This window comes from Macaca thibetana, chromosome 19 (genome assembly GCF_024542745.1).
Source record: "Macaca thibetana thibetana isolate TM-01 chromosome 19, ASM2454274v1, whole genome shotgun sequence".
Taxonomy (NCBI): domain Eukaryota; kingdom Metazoa; phylum Chordata; class Mammalia; order Primates; family Cercopithecidae; genus Macaca; species Macaca thibetana.
In genome coordinates this window covers 46,367,236-46,391,162 of record NC_065596.1, presented here as the reverse complement: position 1 = coordinate 46,391,162, position 23,927 = coordinate 46,367,236, and the positions used below count along the sequence as shown (strand labels likewise).

Sequence of the window (23,927 nt, the reverse complement as noted above, 5' to 3'; positions counted from 1 at the left end):
AGACGGAGTCTCGCTCTGTCGCCCAGGCTGGAGTGCAGTGGCCGGATCTCAGCTCACTGCAAGCTCCGCCTCCCGGGTTCATGCCATTCTCCTGCCTCAGCCTCCCGAGTAGCTGGGACTACAGGCGCCGCCACCTCACCCGGCTAGTTTTTTTTTTTGTATTTTTTAGTAGAGACGGGGTTTCACCGTGTTCGCCAGGATGGTCTCGATCTCCTGACCTCGTGATCCGCCCGTCTCGGCCTCCCAAAGTGCTGGGATTACAGGCTTGAGCCACCGCGCCCGGCCAGAGGTGTCATTTCAAAGCTGAAGAGACGGAGCATTTCTGAGAGTACAGCTTTAGAGCCCGACACACTTGGAGTTTCGCCTCTCCAGGCCTCAGTTTTGTTGGTGTGAAGTGAGCTTGAGTCACAGCCACCTCAAAGGTTGTTTAGGGGATTGGATGATATCACACATGCACAGAGCTCGTACACTGTAGGCGCCCACTACACCCACTTAGCAAGACAGAATCCTTCACAGTTTGTTAAATTGCTTTCCTATCTTTCCTACTCTTCGTTTGATTTAATGATAGTCCCTTACCAGGCCCTTCTTGTGAGTTTAGCCCAGGATTATGCTTCCGTAGCTTACCATTGCCATCCATTTGTTTCACAAGTAGGGAAACTGAGGCCCAGAGAGGGGAAGAGATTTTTTGGGGGCTTTGTTTGTTTGAGACGGAATCTCGCTCTGTTGCCCAGACAGGAGTGCAGTGGTACGATCTTGGCTCACCGCAGCCTCCGCTTCCCGGGTTCAACCGATTCTCCTGCCTCAGCCTCCCGAGTAGCTGGGCTTACCGGCATGCATCACCACGCCCGGCTAATTTTATATTTTTTGTAGAGACGGGGTTTCTCCATGTTGGTCAGGCTGGTCTTGAACTCCCGACCTCAGGTGATCTGTCCGCCTCGGCCTCCCAAAGTGCTGGTATTACAGGCGTGACCCACCGCGCCCGGCGTTTGTTTGTTTTTTGAGACAAAGTCTCGTCCTGTGGCCCAGGCTGGAGTGCAGTGGCACTATCTCTGCTCACTGCTCCCTGGTTCAAGTGATTCTCTTGCCTCAGCCTCCCAAGTAGTTGGGATTACAGGGGCGTGCCACCACGCCCGGCTAAGTACAGACAGGGTTTCACCATGCTGGCCACGCTGGTCTCGAACTCCTGGCCTCGTGTGATCCGCCCACCTCGGCCTCCCAAAGTGCTGGGATTACAGACGTGAGCTACCGTGCCCAGCCGATTCTTTTGAATTCACTGCTGCAGTTCAGGCAGAGCCAGTACTGGGCCAGTGCTAGGCAGGACCCAGGTTTCCCGACTCCCAAGAGGATTTAATTCCGGGGGTGAGAACCGGTCCAGGGAGGGGACTTGTCTCAAGCACATGCAGGCCCTGACTTTGAGTCACCTAAATGGGGGGCGTGGCGACCGTCACACACAAGGCCTCGCGGTAAGGGGACACGCATACACCACAGCCTAGCCGCCGATTCCCCGACAGACCCTCTCTAGTTGTTGCAAGTTAGGGAGCGGGTATCTGGGCGACCCCGGAGGGCAGAGATTGGAAGAGGTTACGGAGAGGCTGTTTTGGCTCTGGGTGGAGACGTCTGACTGTGATGGGGGTCGTGATGGACGCCATCGAGATGTGCACAGTCGGAATGGAGGGTTCTGCTGCCGCCTGGAAGGAGGTATCCGTCCTGAACGTGAGATGAGCGAGTTCCGGTTTTGATCAGGGGAAGGAACTTCTAGACTGGGGGCGGGATTTCCAGTTGGGATCACGAGACAGCACAGTTGAGATGTAGATCCCTGGCTGTCACTAGAAGTGAGGGACAATCTAATGGAGGAGTGCCCAGGGCCAGATCATATAAGGCCTAGGAGTTACTGGGAGCCAGGAATGTAGTGATTGTGTTCCTTTGCCACGGGCAACTAGGGGCGGTGGTGATGTGGGCGTCTAGCTCGTGATCAAGAGGGGGCTGTAGTTAATGAGATGAGTAGTTACAACTACTCGTGACGTGGCGCTACATGGTCCCGGAGGCTTGAGTCACGGGCGGGAAGTAGGGACCTGGAACCGGGTACCACATACAGCCCCAAATGCGGCGCGCTCTCGCTCTGCGCAAGCGCAGCACCCGCGAACCAAGACGCTTCTGTTGGGGGCAGGTCAAGCGGCCCAGGAAGGGCGGGGCTTGGAGGCATCGTTCTGCGCATGCGCTTAAGGGGCGTGGCGGTCGCACCTGCGCGAGTTGGGGGAAGGAGGAGGGGCGAGGTGACGCAGGCGTAATAATAGAGAAGGTGCCAGAAAGATCCAAAACAAGTGGCTGCGGCCGTCGCCCAGGAGTCACCGGACGCCAGAATCTGGTGAGGATCCAGAGAGGCCTAATGGTGACTGGTGGCGGCTAGACAGGACCACCTGGGCTCTGGGAAGCAGGCGGGGCCGCCCTTGCAGGGCGAGGGGGTCGGGTTCGGACGATACCACCTGTGTGGAGCAAAGGGGCTGCCTGGGTCGGTCTTCCGTGGAGGGGGCAGAGGGTCACTTTCGGGCGGTACCACTTGGGTAGAGCCGGGGGACTCATCAGACGGTACCACTGGACGGAGCAACGGGGCTCGTCTGGGCAGTCCTACCCAGAGTCAGGGGCAGTCGGCAGGGAGCCCCGGGGTGGACCCCGAGGTTTCTTTGGGCCGCATCGTTTGGTCGGGTCCGGAGGCGAGCTCCGAACGTAGCACGGTGGGGGGGGCAGAAGCAAAGCGGGCTCCGGCGTCCCGACCTGTTCTTAGGGGACCTCGGGCGGGACCATTCCCTCCCGGGGGAGGGGGAAACCGAGGCGGTTGGGGGTGCGGGAGCGGCCCTGCCCGGCGCGACTGGGCGGGGGAGACGCGCTGGCGGTGTGGGGTTCGGGCCTCCGCGTCGCTGACCACTGCCCCCTCCTCGCTGTGTGGGTTCTAGGCCGGGTTCTGAGCTTGTTCCGCCTCCCTCCCCCGGGAATGGCGCTATCCGGGTCGACCCCGGCCCCGTGCTGGGAGGAGGATGAGTGCCTGGACTACTACGGGATGCTGTCGCTTCACCGTATGTTCGAGGTGGTGGGCGGGCAACTGACCGAGTGCGAGCTGGAGCTCCTGGCCTTTCTGCTGGATGAGGCTCCTGGTGCCGCCGGCGGCTTAGCCCGGGCCCGCAGCGGCCTAGAGCTCCTGCTGGAGCTGGAGCGCCGCGGGCAGTGCGACGAGAGCAACCTGCGGCTGCTGGGGCAACTCCTGCGCGTGCTGGCCCGCCACGACCTGCTGCCGCACCTGGCGCGCAAGCGGCGCCGGCCAGGTACGGTTGAATGGGAGGGTGTCACACTTCCCGGGAGGAAAGGGCCTGGCTCCCGCTGGGCCTCCTGGTGCCTGCAGCTTATGTCCCATTCCACCACTCCCTCTTCCCACAATATCAATGAGAAACACAAGAGGAGGGAAGCATGGCTTTGGGAATTTGGCCACATCAGTGATGACGATTATGGCCACTGTTTACGGAGGACTTGTTTCATGCCAGGCACAGCTGTTAGCCCTTCATATGAACTAGTGCCTTATAGCCTCCCAGTAATCCCACAAGGAAGTCCTGTTACTGTCTTCACTGTAACCAGGAAAATAACAAGTTCAGAGAAGTTAAGCAGTTTGCACATGTAATAACAATCCTGTTTGCTGGGTCTAGGGGGTACAGAATGATGGGGCTGACAAGGTGTTTGTTCCATGAAGTTTAAGTTTAGTGGGACACTCAGACAGAGAACTTATTTTTAGATGCTGTTTTAGGAAGACTAAAAATAATGGAATAGAGAGAGTTGGGAGAGCAGTAAGGTGAAGGGAGGCTTTGTCCTGAGGCTGCACTGCCAGCCATGCATAGACCCCAGGGGAGAAAATGCCAGGGAGCATCCAAGGCCCGAGGTGGGAATTTGGCATCATCAGAGGCCAGTGTGGCAGGAGCAGAGGGGACCCAAGCTAGGGGAGAGAGGGAGGTAAGTTATGAAGGGGCTTGCAGAGACCGTAGCTGGAAAGTGTGGGAGCCAGAATTCAAACCCAGCCAGCTTGTCCCCAGAGTTGATGCCCTTAATCCTTGTGAAGGAAGTGCCCCTGGAGGATAGCAGTCTTGAGGTGAGAAGCTAGGAGGGGTTCAGGCTGCCAGTAGCCCTGTGCATGCCTAGACCAAGCCTTTGTCTGGGTTGCTAAAGGGGCAGTGGCTAGTTTGGGGAGGGGGGATTATGGCCTTCCCTGGCCCAGAGTAAGCCCATAGGATTTAGATAAGCAGGAGAAGGACAGCTCTAGGGAAGAGCTGACAGCGTTTTTGGATATCTATGTCTGAACATTAGGCTCTAGAAGAGAAGATTTGCAGAGCCTGCACAGAGGCCTGCTTACTCCTTGGGGAGAGCTGGGGGCAGTTGATGCCAAGGCAAAGGGCCATTACAAAGACCCTGACCATGACTATTAACAGAATAACCTTGACAGTTTGAGCTGCCATAGACATGGGTTAGATTGCCCCAAGTGGTGATGAGTTCTCTGTCTCAGGAGGCATCTGAGCAACCTCTGCAGGAGGTGTTTCAGAATGAGTGGGTATTTGGGCTCTGACTTCTGGGGAACTTAGGCACCCCGTGGTGCAGGCATTCTTCCCAGAGTGGGAATTAGTGCCAGGAGACTGAATGCTTCTTCCTGTTCTTCTCTTCCTCCAGTGTCTCCAGAACGCTATAGCTATGGCACCTCCAGCTCTTCAAAGAGGACAGAGGGTAGCTGCCGTCGCCGTCGGCAGTCAAGCAGTTCTGCAAATTCTCAGCAGGGTCAGTGGGAGACAGGTGAGCCCAGCTAGGTGGGTGTGATGGCCGTATCCCTCTTTTCCTTATGAACTGTGCCTATCAAGGAAGGGGCCTGAGGGGTTATTCTGTCTCATTTTCACTGTGTGTGTGTATTATATGTATGTGTGTGTTTTATTGCTACAAATATTGTGTTCTGAAGCAACATATAGAATTGTTGCACATGGTTTCATATTTCTTTTAAATGGTATTACATTGTGGGTATTACTCTGCACCTGGTGGTCTTTCTAGATGTGTCTGAGATTTATTCATGCTATCTCCAATTGTTTTCTTTTAATTGCCATGCCCCAATTAACTTATTTATTCTCCTCACCGCCCCTAATTTTTTTTTTTTTCTGTTTGTTTTTTTCAAGATAGGGGCTTGGTCTGTCACCCAGACTGGAGTACAGTGGTGAAATCATAGCTCTCTGCAGCCTTGAACTCCTGGGCTCAAGCTATCTTCCCTCCTCAGCCTGTTAAGTAGCTAGAACTACAGGGGCATGCCACCGTATCTGGCTAATCTTTTCATCCTTTATAGAGATGGGGTCTTTCCCTTGTTGCCCAGGCTGGTCTTGGACTCCTAGCCTCAAGCCATCCTCCTACCTCAGCTTCCCAAAGTGCTCGATTACAGACATGAGCCATCATGCCCAGCCACCCCTATTTGGTTTTTTTGTTTGTTTGTTTTGAGACAGAGTCTTGCTCTGTCGCCCAGACTGGGGTGCAGTGGCGCAATCTCGGCTCACTGCAAGCTCCACCTCCCGAGTTAATTGCTTTCTCCTGCCTCAGCTTCTCGAGTAGCTGGGACTACAGGTGCCTGCCACCATGCCCAGCTAATTTTTGGTAGAGATGGGGTTTCATATGTTAGCCAGGATGGTCTCGATCTCCTGACCTCGTCATCCGCCCGCCTTGGCCTCCCAAAGTGCTGGGATTACATGCACGAGCCACCGCGCCCGGCCTGGTTTTTTTTTTTTTTTTTTTTTTTTTTTTTTTTGAGGCAGAGTCTGAATCACTCAGGCTGGGGTGCAGTGGTACAATCTGTACTCACTGCAACCTCTGCCACCCAGGTTCAAGCAATTCTCCTGCCTCAGCCTCCCAAGTAGCTGGAACTATAGGCGTGTGACAGCATGCCTGGCTAATATTTTTGTATTTTTAGTGGAGATGAGGTTTCACTATGTTGCCCAAGCTGGTCTTGATCTGCTGGTCTCAAGAAGTCTGCCCACCTGGGCCTCCCAAAGCGCTGGGATTACGGGCATGAGCCACCGCGCCCTGGCCACCTCTCTTTTTTTCTTTTTATTATGTGAAATTTCAAACATAGAAGTTGAAAGATTAGTACAGTTAACATCTTCCACTTAGGTTCAGTAACTGTTAAGATTTTCCTACTTTTGCTTTATGTGTATATGTAATTCTGGATTTTTTGTTGAACCCTTTGAAAGTAAATTACAAGGCCGGGCGCAGTGGCTCAAGCCTGTAATCCCAGCACTTTGGGAGGCCGAGGTGGGTGGATCACGAGGTCAGGAGATCGAGACCATCCTGGCTAACACGGTGAAACCTCGTCTCTACTAAAAATACAAAAAACTAGCCGGGCGTGGTGGCGGGCGCCTGTAGTCCCAGCTACTCGGAGGCTGAGGCCGGAGAATGGCGTGAACCCAGGAGGTGGAGCTTGCAGTGAGCCGAGATCGGGCCACTGCACTCCAGCCTGGGCCACACAGCGAGACTCTGTCTCAAAAAAAAAAAAAAAGAAAGAAAGTAAATTACAGACATCAGGATGCTTTACCCCTAAATTAGGCATCCATGGAGAATAAGGATGTTTTCCTTTACCACTTTAAGACCATTATACCTAAGAAAATAAACACAAATTCTCTAATATTGTAACGGTCAATTTTCACATATCCGCAGATTGTGGGGCCGTTCAGAATCTGTTCATAGTTGAGTTGGCATGCATTCCATTGTTATGTCTCCTTAGTTTCCTCCTGTAGTGCAGAAACTGTCCCTATACCCCATACCTTTTTCTTTTTCCTGTAACATTGATTTATTCACCCTAGCAGGCCGGTTGTTTTGTAGAATGTCCTGATTGTTTATCTATTTCCTGATGGAGTCATTTAACTCGTCCCTCTTTCCCTTACATTTCTTATTAAATGGGAATTGTGTCTGAGGCTTGGTTAGATTCAGTTTATACGTTTCTGGCAGGAATAATCCTTGGTTGATGCCATCTAGTTCATATTGGAGTACATCCCCAGGCATGTATGGCCTGGCTTTTCTGATGTGGGAAAATTTGATCACCTGGTTAAGCGGATGTCTGCCATGTTTGTCCATTGAGAAGGGACGTTTAGTTCTCGTGGTTAGTAAATAGTCTATGAGATGATACTTTGGCACGTCCTGTTCCCTAATAGCCATTTACTCAGTGGGTTTCACATATGTGAGCTCCTTCTGAACCAGTTATCACATTGGTGTTTATAAAATGGTGATTTTTCTAATTCTTTTTCTTTTTTCTTTCTCTTTCAAGAGGTATTCCCCCAATGCCCCTTTGAGTTTGAGTGTCACTATAGACCCGTACGCTATTTACGGACTTGTTACAGTCAGTCTTCTGAAGGTTCCAGTTGGCTAGCCTCTTGTGTCTTCTTCATGTGTTTATATTGTTCTTTGGGTGCTTCCTGCTTTGTGGCACTGCAAGATGTCCTGGGCTCACTTTGAACTTTCCCTTCCCCACCCTAGAATCAGCTGTTTTTCAAGGAAGCTGTAGTATTTAGAGACCAAAACCTGGGTGCTGAGTGTGTATATTGTTTCTAGGTTCTTTCAGTGAATAGTGCTAGAGACTTTACTTTTCAAAAAGTTTCTGTTAGTATTTTAAATTTAAGATTAACATCATAGCCATGTTTGGTGGCTTATGCCTGTAATCTTAGTGCTTTGGGTGGCTGAAGCAGGAGGATTGCCTGAGGCCAGGAGTTCGAGATCAGCTTGGGCAATATAGTGAGACCCTCTGTCTAAAAAGGTAAAAAACCTGGCTGGGTGCAGTGGCTCACACTTGTAGTCCCAGCAGTTTGGGAGGCTGAGGCGGGTGGACTGCTTCAGCCCAGGCATTTGAGACCAGCCTGGGCAACATGGCAAAACCCTGTCTCTATAAAAAATACAAAAAATTAGGCCGGGCACGGTGGCTCAAGCCTGTAATCCCAGCACTTTGGGAGGCCGAGACGGGCGGATCACGAGGTCAGGAGATAGAGACCATCCTGGCTAACACGGTGAAACCCCGTCTCTATTAAGAAATACAAAAAACTAGCCGGGCGAGGTGGCGGGCGCCTGTAGTCCCAGCTACTCGTGAGGCTGAGGCCGGAGAATGGCGTAAACCCGGGAGGCGGAGCTTGCAGTGAGCTGAGATCCGGCCACTGCACTCCAGCCTGGGTGACAGAGCGAGACTCCGTCTCAAAAAAAAAAAAAAAAAAAAAAAAAAAAAAAAAAAATTAGCCTGGCATGGTGATGTGTGCGTGTAGTCCCAGCTACTCAGGAGGCTGAGGTAGGAGGATTGCTTGAGTCGGGGAGGTGGAGGTTGCAGTGAGCTGAGATCACGCCACTGCACTCCAGTCTGGGTGACGGAGCAAGACTCTGTCTCAGAGAAAAAAAAAATGAGCTGGGTGTGGTGGCATGCCACTGGTCAATAGAAGGAGCCCCAGACTCTAAACAAAGAAACAAGAACGTTACAAAGACTTTTTTTTGAGATGGAGTCTCACTCTGTCACCCAGGCTGGAGTACAGTGGCGCCATCTCAGCTCACTGCAACCTCTGCCTCCCAGGTTCAAGCGATCCTCCTGTGTCAGCCTCCCGAGTAGCTGGGACTACAGGCACACACCACCACATCCAGCTAATGTATTTTTAGTATTTTAGTAGGAACGGGGTTTCACCATGTTGGCCAGGCTAGTCTTGAACTCCTGACCCCAGCTGAACTGCTTGCTTTGGCCTCCCAAAGTGCTGGGATTATATGTGTGAGCCACTGCTCCCAGCCAGACTTTTTATTATTATTATTTTGAGAAAGAGTTTCACTCTTGTTGCCCAGGCTGAAGTGCAATGGCGTGATCTCGGCTCACTGCAACCTCTGCCTCCCGGGTTTAAGCAATTCTTCTGCTTCAGCCTCCTGAGTAGCTGGGATTACAGGCATGTGCCACCACGCCCGACTAATTTTGTATTTTTAGTGGAGACGGGGTTTCTCCATGTTGGTTAGGCTGGTCTTGAACTCCCGACTTCAGGTGATCCGCCCGCTTTGGCCTCCCAAAGTGCTGGGATTACAGGCGTGAGCCACTGCACCTGGCCCCAGCCAGACTTTTTTATACTAAAAGTCTTTCCTCTTAATAATATTGTGATGTGGATTTGTTTGATTTATTTTACAATGGTAATTAAATAGCATCAAAATAACAAAGTCAGTGCAACTGCTGACTATATCTAGTGAATGAAACTTAGATTTTATTTGTGTTTTTTGTTCTCTGAGCATATCCCATTGAGATTTTACAGTCAGAATGTTCTTCAAGTTACTTGAATAATCTTTCATCTGATTATTCATGTTACCAATTATGTATACAATCCCCTTCCTCCCTCCCTCCCTCCCTTCTTCCCTTCCTTCCTTCCTTCCTTTTCCTTCTCTTCTTCCTTCTCCCTTCAAGGGTCTAGCTCTGTTTCCCAGGCTGGAGTCCAGTGGCGCAAACATTGCTTACTGCAGCCTAGACCTCCTGGACTCAAGCAGTCTTCCCACCTCAGCCACCCAAGTAGCTGGAACTACAGGCACGTGCCACCACACCTGGCTAATTTTTTTTTTTTTTAAATAGAGACAGATTTTTCCATGTTGCCCCAGGTTCCAGGTTGGTTTTGAACTGCTGGGCTGTAGGCTGCGATTACAGACATGAACCACAGCATCCGACCAGGTTCATTTTGTTCTGTGTTTAATTTTCTTTCTTTTTTTTTTTTTTTTTTGAGACAGGGTCTCACACTGTTGCTCAGGCTGGAGTGCAGTGACACAATCTTGGCTCACTGCAGCCTCCGGCTCCCAGGTTCAAGCGATTCTCCATCCTCAGCTTCCCCAGTAGCTGGGATTACAGGTGAGCACCAACATGCCCAGCTGATTTTTGTATTTTTTGTAGAGACATGTTTCACCATGTTGGTCAGACTGGTCTCAAACTCCTGATCTCAAGTGATCCACCCACCTCGGCCTTCCAGAAGTGCTGGGATTATAGGTGGGAGCCACCGCATGCCTGGCCTGTTTGTGTTAATTTTATGGTTTATTTCTTTTAACTTTTTAAATGTGTAAATCGGTTACATGAGTCAAAAGTCAAAACTGAAGCATGGGGCCGGGCTTGGTGACTCAACGCCCATAATCCCAGCACTTCGGGAGGCCAAGGCAGGTGGATCACTTGAGGTCAGGAGTTCCAGACTGGTCTGGCCAACATGGTGAAACCCATCTCTACTTAAAATACAAAATTAGCCGGTTGTGATGGCAGACACCTGTAATCCCAGCTACTCGGGGGCCTGAGGCAGGAGAATTGCTTGAACCTGGGAGGCAGAGGTTGCATTGCGCCACTGCACTCCAGCCTGGGCAACAAGAGCGAAACTCGATCTCAAAAAAAAAAAAAAAACAACAAAAAAACAAATATGAAAAGTGTTTTTTGACCAGGCACGGTGGCTCACGCCTGTAATCCCAGCACTTTGGGAGGCCGAGGCGGGCGGATCACAAGGTTAGGAGATGGAGACCATCCTGGCTAATGCTGTGAAACCCCGTCTCTACTAAAATATACAAAAAATTAGCCGGGTGTGGTGGTGGGCGTCTGTAGTCCCAGCTACTCGGGAGGCTGAGGTAGGAGAATGGCGTGAACCCGGGTGGCGGAGCTTGCAGTGAGCCGAGATGGTGCCACTGCACTCCAGCCTGGGAGACAGAGCGAGATTCTGTCTCAAAAAAAAAAAAGAAAAAAAAAAGAAAAGTGTTTTTAGACATGTCATTTCTACTGTTGGGTGCCCGTCACCGCCAGTTCATTCATTTCTAGTCTGTGCTTCCAGTGTTTCATTTTGCAAATATATATAATCTTAATTTCCTTCTTATGCAAAGTACAGCACATTGTACACACTTATTTGTATCTTGCTTTAAATCCTTAAACAGTCTATCTTGGAGATCTCCCTATATTCCTGTTTTTTCTTGCCAGATATGTTGTTCCCAGGTTTTCATCGTGATAAACAATGCCCTGGTGGCGGTTGTCGTGTTTGTCTCCTGGTGTAAGTGTGCAGAGATTTCTCTAGGGTCCCATCACACCTGGAGTGGGCCTGCTGCAGCATGGTAGGGTGTATTCATGTGCCCTTCCTAGATGATACTAGTTGGTACTCTTCATCTTTTAGAAAGGGCCACTGAAGAAGGGAGGCATAGTGGCTCACTCAGGAGCTCAGCACCAAGAACACCTTGAGTTATTTTCCAGGCATACAGCTGGGCACTCTAGCTGTCATCCTAGTCCTCAACTTGCCCCATTTTTTTCTCCTCAGGCTCCCCCCCAACCAAGCGGCAGCGGCGGAGTCGAGGCCGGCCCAGTGGTGGTGCCAGACGGCGGCGGAGAGGGGCTCCAGCCGCACCCCAGCAGCAGCCAGAGCCCGCCAGACCTTCCTCCGAAGGCAAAGTGACCTGTGGTAGGTGTCTGCAGGCCTTGGCAATGCGTGCCCCGGGCGGGCTACAGAGGGTGGGAGAAATGAGCATTTTTCTGGGGCATATGACACACTTGGCAGATGGGTGGCAGCTCTCGTTCACCACAGTGGAATTCTTGTCCTTTCTCTTGCCATCTTGCCTGTCTGCATCCTGTCCATCGTTGAAGGATCAGATCTTGTGCCACCTCCTTCAGGAAGCCTTTCCTGACAACCCCCTGCCCTACTTTCAGTTGTGTATTCAGTAAACATCTGCCTGGGTTTACTTATTCAGACGTTTCTTGTGCAGTGGCAGCATATCACAGGCTAAAAAAACGACGATCCTGGATCAGGCTGCCTGATTTACATCCTGGTCTTGGCACTTAAATAAGTTGTCCAACCTCAGGCCAGTAATTGAACCTCTCTGCCTCAGTTTCATTTCATTTCTTTTTTTTTTTTTTTGAGACGCTGTCTCTCAGGCTGGAGTGCAGTGGCGTGATCTTGCCTTACTGCAACCTCCGCCTCCTGGGCTCAGCAGTTCTCCTGCCTCAGCCTCCCAAGTAGCTGGGATTACTGGCACCCACTGCCACGCCCAGCTGATTTTTGTATTTTTAGTAGAGACGGGTTTCACCATGTTGGCCAGGCTGGTCTCGAACTCCTGACATCAAGTGATCCACCTGCCTCGGCTTTCCAAAGTTCTGGGATTACAGGTGTGAGCCACCGCATCCAGCCATCCACCTCAGTTTCCACATCTGTAAAGTGAGGCTGATAATCGCCTCCCTGTTTGGATTGTTGGGAGAAAACAGATTTACCCACGGTATGCCTGGAGCAGCGCCCAACCTGGCACACGCTGTACGAGGGTTTATTGTTCTCACTGTTGCTGCGCAGTATGCCTGGGGCAGGAGTGCTGCAGCGAGGGTTCCCGATCTTATGGAGCTGACCTAGTCAGGTGACCAGTGAGACTGAAGATCATTTTAGACAATGATAAGCGCCACGAAGAGAGGGTGGGAGCATGTGGAGGAGCCAGGCTGGGGCCGGAGCAGCTGGGCCTGGAGGACCACGGCAGGGATGACAGTTTGGATTTTATTCCATGCACCAGGCACTGTCAATGGGTTTTGAGCAGGAGGGTGACATGATGTGATACCTCTTCAAGGAACTCTAACTCCATCTGGAAAATCAGTTATTAAGCAAGTTAGGGTTTTCAAAGTGTTTAGCACGCACTGGGCATCTAGTAGGTGCTCTGCTAGGTGTGTGTTAAGTAGATTAATCGCTTGAAGAGGCTGTGAGGTCTGCAGAGAAGGACTGGGCAGAGGTCTGGCCTGGGGGTCGTGTTGGAGAGGGTGAGAAGTGACCTAGGAAGTAAAGAAGGGCACTGGCCATAGGGCTGACTGTAGACACAGTGGATTGGGGACTCTGCTGTGAGACTACTTTGACCTTGCCCTTGAGAAATTCCACTTGGTCCTGTGGGGAGGACACAGCCATGAGCACCCCCTCAACTGTAGTACTCCTTTGTCTAGTTGGGCAGCCTTTGGAAACACAGAAGGGATCAAATATGGTCTTCGAGCTCTCAGGCTGCAGAGAAGACAGATCAGAAAAGTGGCAGCCAGGCTGGTGTGACAAGTGGCACAGGCATCGTGAGTGCAGGGGCTCTGGCGTGTGCAGGGAGTCCCCTGACCAGCCCCAGTTTCCTTGTGGAGGTGCCATGTCTAGAACAAGCTCAAGGAAGCTGGAAGAGGAGCTGGAAAGGGTGATCCTGGCAGAGTGACTTATGTGTGCAGTCCCTAGCCGGATGTGGTCAGGGCTGAGTCTGTCTGGAGCAGAGGCTTTGTGGGTGAGAGCGGGTTGAGATGAAGCAGGCAGGGGGCCTTGAAGGTTTGGATTTTATTCCAGGGGGCGGTAGGTGGGGGAGCCATAGAAAGGTTTATTTGTTAATTCCTTCATCCAGTTTTTATTAGTGAGTATCTTCTCTATACCAAGCACTGTTCCAGGCACGGAGGGCACAGAATTGGACCAGGTGAAGAAATTCCTCAGCCTCCAGAAGTTTACATTATAGTGGGCGAGACAGATAACTCGAAAATAAGCCAGCATAGCAGGTGGCATCAGCTAGTGACAAGTGCCCTAATGAAACATGAGGCTAGGGGTGGTGCTGAGCCCCTGTGGAGGGCTGAGGCTGCTGAGGGAGGGGAGGAGGCACTTGGGGGAAGCGGCAGGTGCTCAAGGTGGAAGGGTTCAGTGGAGGAGGCCAGTGTGGAAGCCGGAGGTCAGGCGGCCTAGTTGGAGCTGGTGAGATGCTGGCGTGTCCCGTCTTCCAGGAGACCTTGGCCTGGAGGTGCTTCCTTCTGCCATCTGCAGAGCTTTCTCCAGCCCACAAAGCATGCACACCTGCCCCCTCCTAGTGCCCATGATGGCCCTCCAGGGAGTGGGCATCATGCCCACTTTGTAGATGAGGCAGCAGATACCTGTGCTGGGTGCTGTCAGAAGGAACAGACCTAGAGAGCCAGCCCTAGGTCCAGGCAGCTACGCAGGCTTGTGGGGCAGAGTTTGAGGGGGTGGTTGCCTGGTGTGACTCCCCCTCGAATCAGCCAGTAATTCCCAGAGCCACCAGGCTGGCTGGGCAGGTGAGGGAGTCATTGCCTCAAGGAAGACAGGAACAGACCAAGGGAGGCTTCGAATGTTTCCCGAGGCGAGGAGGTTGTTAACCAGGGCATGGCTAGGCCTCTGTGGGAGATGGGTGAGCAGGTCTGACTGCTGACTCACCGGGCAGGGTGGGGCTGGAGTGAGGTTCTCCCCATCTGGGCTCCTGTTTTTCCCTCTGGAAAATGGGATGGCGGCCAGGCACAGTGGCTCACGCCTGTAATCCCAGCACTTTGGGAGGCCGAGGCGGGCGGATCACGAGATCAAGAGATGGAGACCATCCTGGCTAACCCGGCGAAACCCCGTCTCTACCAAACACACACACACACACACACACACACACACACACACACACGGCTAACCCGGCGAAACCCCGTCTCTACCAAACACACACACACACACACACACACACACACACACACACACACACACACACGCGTTGTGGTGGGTGCCTGTAGTCCCAGCTACTCAGCAGGAGAATGGAGTGAACCCAGAAGGCAGAGGTTGCAGTGAGTCGAGATCGCACACACACACACACACACACACACACACACACACACACGCGTTGTGGTGGGTGCCTGTAGTCCCAGCTACTCAGCAGGAGAATGGAGTGAACCCAGAAGGCAGAGGTTGCAGTGAGTCGAGATCGCACCACTGCACCACTACAGCCTGGGCGACAGATACAGGCTCCGTCTCCAAAAAAAAAAAAAAAAAAAAAGGGATGGCTTACTTTTAGAGAGGCCAAATGCCAGAGGTGGAAGGCCTGACTGAAGAAGAGGCCTGCCATTCTTAACCCCTCCTCAGCTGTGATACCTGTGACTCCCCGCCAGCTGCCCTCCATTGAGGGATAGAACTAGACAAACTCCCGACTGCCTGAGACAGTGAGGAAGGGCACCTTGGTGGTCCTAGGCTTGGACACAGGACATCTGAGCGACCGTGTCCTTCTCAGGGTCTGTGGTGGGCACTACACACCTGGCCGTGAGTTCTCAAGACAGCCATTGAGGTGGGATGACATCTTGCAAAGGAAGAGGCATGCTCAGGGAAAGGCAGTCACTAGTCTCAGTGGCAGGGGGCAGAGCTGGACTGAAACTTGGGTTTGTTTATTTGTTTATTCCATATGTATTTATAGAGTGTTTAGTATTTGCTAGGTTAGCAGGGATGGGAGGCCCTGCCCTCATTGAGCTTGTGTTCTGGCGGGAGAAAGCCAAGGGAGAGATTTCAGATGTCAGGGAAAGGATGTTCCCGATGGAGAGGACAGCGGGAGCACAGGCCCAAGTGGGACGTGCCAGTGCTCAAGCGAAGCGTGGAGGATGGCAAGGAAACTGGCAGGAATGGAGGAGACCCCTAGGAGAGGGAACCAGGGCAGATCCTGCGGGGCCTGGGTTTTGCATTTCTTTTAATTATGGAAAGCAGTTGGAGGATTTGAATGACAGGATCAGTTTTGCTTCTCCCCTGCAATTTTTTTTTTTTTTTTTTAAATTGTGAGACAGGGTCTCAGTCTGTCGCCCAGGCTGGAGCACAGTGGCTCAATCTCAGCTCACTGCAACCTCCGCTTCCCAGGTCAAGTGATTCTCCAGCCTCAGACTCCTGAGTAGCTAGGACTGCAAACATCACCCACCATGCCTAGCTAATTTCTGTGTTTTTTTTTTTAGAGGCAGGGTCTTGCCCTGTTGCCCAGGCTGGTCTTGAACTCCTGAGCTCAAAGCGATTCACCTGCCTTGGCCTCCCAAAGTGCTGGGATTACAGGCATGAGCCACCGCCTGGCCCCTGCAATTTTTTCTGTGGAAAATATACCAAAGTGAATAGACTAGCTTCAGCCATTGTCAACTCATGACTGATCTCAACTTAGGATAATTAGGAATTTTGGAGTCAATTCTGGTTGTCCTATGATGTCATCTGTAGATGTTTCACTGTGTATTTTATGTTTTTGAGATAGAGTTTTGCTTTTGTTGCCCAGGCTGGAGTGCAATGACACGATCTCAGCTCATTGCAACGACACGATCTCAGCTCATTGCAACCTCTGCCTCTCGGGTTGGAGCGATTCTCCTGCCTCAGCCTCCCGAGTAGCTAGCATTACAGGCATATGCTATCACACCTGGCTAATTTTGTATTTTTAGTAGAGATGGGGTTTCTCCATGTTGGTCAGGCTGGTCTCGAACTCCCGACCTCAGGTGATCTGCCTGCCTCGGCCTCCCAAAGTGTTGGGATTACAGGTGTGAGCCACTGTGGCTGGCCAAAGATAAAAATAGGGTTTCACACCAAAAAAGATTAATAACTCCTTACTATCAAATATCTGATCAGTGCTCAGATTTTCAGTTGTCTCATAAGTGTAGGTTCTCTGAAGTCTGTCCTTTCCCCTACCATCTGTCTTTCTCTGCCTTGCATTGTATTTTTTGAAAGCAGTTGTCCCGTAGCATTTCCCGAAGACTGGATTTTGCTGACTGTATCCTGCAGTAGGTTGATTCAGTGTGTTCTACCCTGTCTTTTGTATTTCCTGAAGATTGGTAGTAGGGTCTGGAGAGGCTTGATCAGATTCTGGTTTGATGTTTTGTTTTCCTCAAGCCTGCTTCTGAGGGTGTGTTGTGCCCCTCCATCAGGAAGCAGGTGATGGCTGCTTATCCCTCTCTGGAGTTGGAGGCAGCTTCTCCTCATTGCCTCAAATCAGTAGTTCAGTAGGAGTTGAATAACTTTCCATTTGACATGATGATGCTGGCTTTGTTGTGGAGAAGAGATGAGTGAGGCAAGCCAGGATGCTGGGAGGGGTCCCACCATTGTCCAGAGGGGGCTGGTGCTGGTCCTGGTGTGGTGGCAGGGGCAGGTGTGGGGTCTCTCCACTGAAGCACATTGGCCACCTCTCTCCAGCAAGGCTGGAAGCCCTCCAGTACTGTGGAAGCACAGGTCCTCTTTTTCCCCAGCCCACCTGTGTTAGTTCATTTTTGTGTTGCTATAAAGAAATACCTGAGACTGTGTAATTTGTAAAGAAAGGAGGTTTATTTGGCTCACGCTTCTTCAGGCTGTATAAGAAGCATGATGCCAGCATCTGCTTCTGTTGAGGACCTCCGGAAGCTTCCACTCATGGTGGAAGGCCAAAGGGAGCTGGCTTGTCACATGGCAAGAGGTGGGGGGTGGGGGAGCTGCCACACACTTAACCAGCGGTCACGGGAAATACCAGAGCAAGAACTCACTCGTCATCAAGGGATTCATGAGGGACCCAGCCCCATGATCCAACACCTTCCATCAGGCCCCACCTACAATATTGGAGTCACATTTCAGCATGAGATTGGGAGAGAACTCACATCCAAACCTGATCACCACCCAACTAGGAACTCTTGGAGGGAAGACTTGAATGAAGTTCATCTCTGGGCTCCCAGACACACCCAGCCCAGGACCTGCTCCCTCGAACTTCGCCCTGGTCCCCCACTGAGTAGCCCATTTCACTTGATGTCCCATCTGCCCCGAAGAGAGACTGGTGAGGTGGGGGTGGGGGACAGAAGGGTGCCAGGCCCACCTGCGTGGAGGAAGCAGGAGCAGCTCTCCTCTCTAGGAAGGCGTGGCACCTGCCCCTGCCCTCCCAGGGACAGGGAACTTTTCCCCACAGCTGCCAAAGTGGAAAAGATGCAGCCAGCTCCCGGTCCAGCACACATGGTGCTGGATACTCTTCCCGCCTCCCTACTCAGGGCCACACTGGACAGTTCCTCCACTGCTCTCCGTGTCTACTGCTCTCATCCTGGACAGCCACTTGTGACCCTTCCCCACCTGCTGCCGTGGCCCTGTTTCTACTCACCTGCCACTTCACAGCACAGCTGGAGTCGCCCCTAAGTCAGCAGGTCCTGCCTCTTGTCCTCTCTGCATGCCTGGCCTTCCTGGCCTCCCCTCTTTCCTTGCATTCAGCCCCAAATTATCACAATAGCCCCATGTGGGCGGCTGCTAGGGGGAGCCTTGTTTTACACAGGAGGCCACCGAGGTGCAGAGAGGTGTGGTCACCTCCAGAGGCCGTAGAATCTTGAGTCTGCTGGCGATTGGGATTGAGATCAGCCTCCCTGACCTGGCTGCCAGTTCTCCTCTAGTGCCCTTCTGCCCTCCACGTTCCTGCCACACCAGCCCCTCAGCCTGTGCAGGCCTGAAGTTCATTTTCTCTCTGGACTTCCATGAATGCTCATCTCTCCTGAGAATGCCATTCTTTTTTTCTCTCTTGTTTTTCTTTCTAAACCTACTTGTCCTCCTTCACATTTTACTTCAGATGTCATTTTCTAGAGAGATCTCTGATCCTTTCAATCTGAACTGTAACTTGCTCTGTCTAATTTTCTCTGCTGGCCCTCAGATGTCTTTTAGTTGTGTATTTGATGTGTATGGTTCTGTGTGAGGTAGCAAACAGGATGGGGTAGTTAAGAGCGCAGATGCAGGAACCAATACTTCAAGTAAAATTCCAGCTCTGCCATTTCCTGTCTGGTGGCCTTAGGCAGGTGACTCAACTTGTGTGCCTCAATTTCCCCATCTGCAGAAAAGGGATAATAACAGCATCACCTCATAAGGTTGTGGGGACAATCCAAGGGGTCGGCAGATGTGAAGTATGTAGTACTGTGCCAGCCCATAGTAAAAGCTATATGCAGGTGTCACCTGTTGTGATTATTTTGGGGAGGGGTAAAGCACATGATTGGGTGCTAAGGGTGGAGCAGAGGCTCAGAGAAGGCTCACCTTCTCCTATTGCCTGGTGGCACCTCCCTGTCTTTTCCCTGTGCACCATGATCATGCTTTCCAGCTCAGAGGTGGGAGTGTGGTCTGCTGAAGGATTTGCTCATCTGTAAACGGGGCTGATGAAGTGCTCTGAGGATTAGATGGGCTGAGAGAGGAAAGCCCTTGAGTAGAGCCTGGCTTGTGGGGAGTGCTTCCTAACTGTGGGTTACACGTCTCCCCGTCCCACTTGTGGCAGGGCCCTCGTGTCACTGTAGCATGCCTGGCATTCATGAAATATCTGTTGAATAAGAGATTGAGGCCGGGCGCGGTGGCTCACGCCTGTAATCCCAGCATTTTGGGAGGCCGAGGTGGGCGGATCACAAGGTCAGGAGATCGAGACCATCCTGGCTAACACAGTGAAACCCCCGTCTCTACCAAAAATACAAAAAAATTAACCGGTCGCAGTGGTGGGCGCCTGTAGTCCCAGCTACTCCGGTGGCTGAGGCAGGAGAATGGCATGAACCCACGAGGCGGAGCTTGCAGTGAGCCGAGTTCATGCCACTGCACTCCAGCTTGGGCAACAGAGCGAGACTCCGTCTCAAAAAAAAAAAAAAAAAAAAAAAAAAAAAGATTGAACGGGGGCACAGAGATCTGCTCTGGCCTTGTCCCTTTCCCCTGTCCACTGTGACATGGTAGGGGCTCTGGGTGAATTGAGAATTTACACCAGAGGTTCACGCTGGGGAGAAGGACGAACTGAGAGAGGACTCAACTCACTAGCTGAGCCTTGGCAAGTGTTCTGGATGGAGGAGGTAGACAGGTCATTTTCTAAGTAAGGCTCTTGTTGGGAACATTTTCTCGTGACTCGAGTGCAGGGTATGGGGGGACATGGGAGGGGTTGGAGGAGTCCAAGGAGGAGGTTGGCTTAGGGACCCATGAGAGAGAGGTGAAGGCCTGGGTGAGGGCCATAGTGGTAGGGAGGTGGGTGTCGAAATTACAGTTCCTGTTTCTGGGAGCCTTCTTTGTCGTAGGGCTGTGAGTCAAGCATTTTACGAGTTGCCTCATTTAATCCTTGTGACCTCAATGTGCAGCAGGGACCTCTTGTTTGTTTGTGTGTCAGATGGGGAAACAGGTTCAGAGAGGTGAGGTCACATGCCCAAGGCCCCACAGCTTAGAGAGTGGCAGAGCTGGGACTCACCTCAAGGTCTGTAGGACTCTGCCACCCTGCCCTGCCTCTGTGGCCAGCCACCCCTGTGTGGCCTGGAACAGGCGCTGCTTCTCCCAGCCCCCTGCTTTCCCACCCACATTGATTGAGGTCATGGCCAGTTGCTTACTGGAGTCAAGGACTCAGTCAAGGACCTGGTCCTCTGGATGGAGACAGCTGGGCCTGAATGCCGTGGGAGGGCCCGGGGGCTGAGGCCGGGCAGGCTTCCCTGGGCATTGAGTGGAGAGGATGGGGTTCCCCTAGAGCCAGAAAGAGGAAGGGTTTGGGGTGGGAGGAGGAAGTGGGCAGGGCTGTGAGGTTGTCTTGGGGAGCAGGGGCCCTGCCTTCTCTTTTCTGCTCAGTGGCTGACATGGTCTATGAAAGTTGAAGGGAGCCACAGCATGAGACGTTCCCTCCCAGAGCCTTGTTTCCTTATCTGTCAAGTGGGCTAACGGTGGCCCCTGCCCCACAGGGCTGATTCTACTGCATCCCCAAGGGTCAGGTAATTGGCATATCAGAGGGGTTGATGGCTGCCATTCCAGGAGCACCCCTTGGACGCTGTGTGCAGTGTTAGCTTGTTCCTTTCCATCCATTGCTCTTTTTAATCTTCTTAACAGCTCCTCACAGCAGGAATTGTCCCCTTGTTTAGGCAGGAACCCATGCTCAGAGAGGTTGTGACTTGTCACAGGTCACACTGCTGAAGGCTCCTGTGTGGGAATCCACTTCATTAATTGAGGAGCCTACTCTCAGGGACATAGGAGGTTAAATGACCTCTGTCAGGCACTGCCATTGCCTGGCCATGTGACCTTGGGTGAGTCACTTCATTTCTCTTGGCCTCCATTTCTTCATCTGTAAGTTGGAGGTAATAGGGCCTGTCCCACAGGGTCATTTGTAGGTTAAATGAGTTTCTGTGATTCAAGTACTTGGTGTAGCGCCTGGCAGATAGTCAGCACTCTGAAAGTGTTGGCTACTGCTATTTCTGGCTCACAGCTAATCCTCAGGACAGCCTCACTGGGTGTGTAGAGAGAATTGGGGTACTGTCTCTAGCCCAGGTGATGGGTGGGAATTCAGAAATCCTGGAAGAGAGGTGGTAAGCGAAGTTCATGATTACAGGATAGCCTCAGAAGTCCAGTGTCCTGTCCCCTGTGCACAGCTGCCACCTCATTTGGGCATATGTGGGGACAGCTGTGACAGAAACCAACTCAAACTGGCTTTAGCAAAAAGGGGAGTTGAGTGTAGCTGAAAATCCAGCTACGATCATGGGCTAATGTGATGACCTCAGGAATCTTTTTCTCTCCGCGGCTGGCCCTATGTAGGCTTCCTTCTCTCCTCTTGGCACAGTGGCCCCCAGCAGCTCTGGGCTTCCAGCCCATCATCTTAGTAGCTCTGTGGCAAGAGAGCACCTGACTCCCAGTAGAGCCAGCACAGGTCCAGCCGCAAGCCTCCCTGGCCTGGTCAGGACCCTGCGCGTCCGCAGTGGTGGCTCAGGTGCATGGGAGGGATGGGGATGTGGCTGGCACCATGTGAATCTCATTATTTGGGGGCTGGGTGTGAGGCTGGTTGCCTAAAGGCAAGTCCTTTAGTGCATGCATTAGTTCTTCACAAATACATATTGAGCCCCCACTATGTGCCACAGTTACACAAGTGAACAAAACAGACAAAAACCCTTTCCTTCCTGTCATCTGTCTCTCCACACTGAGTGTAGAGACAGATGATGACCAGATAGTAACTGACAGAGGAGGTTAGAAGGTGATAAGTGCCTTGGACAAAAATGGAGCAGGGTGTGGGACCTGGTGTGCTGTGGAGAGGGCTGGGTGGGTGGTTACAGTTGTAAATAGGTTGGTCTAGGTGGGCCTTGTTGGAAAGGTGGCTTTTGATCAAAGACCTGCAGGAAGAGAGGGAGCAAGTGTTGTGCAGATCAAGGGAAAGAGCACCCCTGGCAGGGGAGAGGCTTGTTGGAGCAGTGAGGAGGTGGTGGGGCTGGAGAGGAGGAGGATGTACTTGGTCAGGGAACCCACAGAGCTGGGGAGGCTGTGTCAGGACTAGGGTGTGGCTACCGGAAGTGGGTGGAGGGAGAAGGCTGGAGGGAGGAAGGGTGGTGGTGGTCCCCGTAAGCAGTGTGTCTAGTGTTGGCCTCCTCCCTGACAAATCCCTCCTTCCCCTGCAGACATCCGGCTCCGGGTTCGAGCGGAGTACTGCGAGCATGGGCCGGCCTTGGAGCAGGGCGTGGCATCCCGGCGGCCCCAGGCGCTGGCTCGGCAGCTGGATGTGTTTGGTCAGGCTACCGCGGTGCTGCGCTCAAGGGACCTGGGCTCCGTGGTTTGTGACATCAAGTTCTCAGAGCTCTCTTATCTGGACGCCTTCTGGGGCGACTACCTGAGTGGCGCCCTGCTGCAGGCCCTGCGGGGCGTGTTCCTGACTGAGGCCCTGCGAGAGGCTGTGGGCCGGGAGGCTGTTCGCCTGCTGGTCAGTGTGGATGAGGCTGACTATGAGGCTGGCCGGCGCCGCCTGTTGCTGATGGAGGAGGAAGGGGGGCGGCGCCCGACAGAGGCCTCCTGATCCAGGACTGGCAGGACTGATCCCACCTCTGAGTCTCTGGGCCACCTTCTCCTGGGAAGACGACCATCTCTACCCCTAGAGGACTGTCACTCCAGCATCTCTGAGGACTTTGACAGGACCAGGACAGCAGGCCCCTTGACAGCCCCTCCCACAGGATGTGGGCTCTGAGGCCTAAACCATTTCCAGCTGAGTTTCCTTCCCAAACTCCTCCTACCCCCAGGTGTGCTCCCTTAGCCTCTGGAGGCAGGGGCTGGGCCTGTATCTCAGAAGGGAGGGGCACAGCCACACATTCACCAAAGGCCCCTGCACATTGTATCTCTGATCTTGGGCTGTCTGCACGCTCACAGGTGCACACACTTGCTCATGCTCACACTGCCCCTGCTGAGATCTTCCCTGGGCCTCTGCCCTGGCCTGCTTCCCAGCACACACTTTGGCCTAAGGGCTTCTCTCTCAGGACCTCTAATTTGACCACACCCAACCTGGGCTTCAGCCACACCAGTGGGCACTGGAGCTGGGGTGCACATGGGGCCTGCTCACCTTGCCCACACATCTCCAGCCAGCCAGGGCCCTGCCCAGCTTCAATTTACAGACCTGACTCTCCTCACCTTCCCCCTGCTGCCCAGAGCTGGACATAGACTTGCACTTGGACTGTCATCTGGAGTGTCACATGGGAGTGTTGTGGCAGCATCAGACCAAGGCCTACTGTTGCACATGGGGCCAAAACCAGTAAACAGCTGCCTTCTTTGAAAGGGAATGCAAAGGCTTTGGGGGTAATGGAAAAGATCTTTTACAAATGATACCAATTAAACTGCCCTGGAAAGGGCATAGGTGGGCATCGGCCTCTCTAGGACTCTTTATTTATTATTTAATTTAAAATTTTTTTAGAGTTGAGGGTCCTGCTATGTTGCCCAGGCCAGCCTCAAGCTCCTGGGCTCAAGCGATCCTCCCGCCTCAGCCTCCCAAGTAGCTGGGACTACAGGTGCCTGTCACCACGCCCAGCTTTTGGACCACAGTAGGCTGGGGGAAGGAGTGTTCCTGGCCCAGTGTTAGGGGCTGGAGCTTGGACAGGATGCTGGACCATATGCCAGCTGATAACCACACGCTTGTCTTCCCTCCGGGCCTCAGTCTTCTCATCTGTCAAAGGAAGAAATAGAATATTGCCTCGGAGTCAGAAACTCTTCCAACCATCTTCACACATGCTTTGCTCCTATATGTCCTTAGGGGCTCCCAGAATTTTTTTTTTTTTTTTTTTTTTTTTTGAGACGGAGTCTCGCTCTGTCGCCTAGGCTAGTGTGCAGTGATGCGATCTCGGCTCACTGCAAACTCCGCCTCCCGGGTTCACGCCATTCTTCTGCCTCAGCCTCCTGAGTAGCTGGGACTACAGGTGCCTGCCACCACACCTGGCT

The 23,927-nt window shown here is 52.5% G+C and overlaps 1 protein-coding gene across 1 annotated transcript; it reads left to right on the top strand.

The window, feature by feature from the left end:
• Positions 1–1,475: 1,475 nt before the first annotated feature.
• Positions 1,476–23,354, top strand: DEDD2 (death effector domain containing 2). The gene is made up of 5 exons (XM_050768527.1): positions 1,476–2,365; positions 2,952–3,317; positions 4,702–4,821; positions 11,322–11,462; positions 22,130–23,354. Exons 2-5 carry the CDS (start codon positions 2,990–2,992, stop codon positions 22,519–22,521), a joined length of 981 nt encoding a protein of 326 aa, XP_050624484.1. The 5' UTR covers positions 1,476–2,365; positions 2,952–2,989; the 3' UTR covers positions 22,522–23,354.
• The last annotated feature ends 573 nt before the right edge of the window (positions 23,355–23,927 follow it).

Bases quoted from the DNA above. Each gene is read 5' to 3' on its own strand.
- DEDD2 (XM_050768527.1), top strand. From the start codon at position 2,990: ATGGCGCTATCCGGGTCGACCCCGGCCCCGTGCTGGGAGGAGGATGAG. The intron at 3,318-4,701 runs GTACGGTTGAAT...CTCTTCCTCCAG, and splicing joins GCGCAAGCGGCGCCGGCCAG to TGTCTCCAGAACGCTATAGC. The intron at 11,463-22,129 runs GTAGGTGTCTGC...CTTCCCCTGCAG, and splicing joins CGAAGGCAAAGTGACCTGTG to ACATCCGGCTCCGGGTTCGA.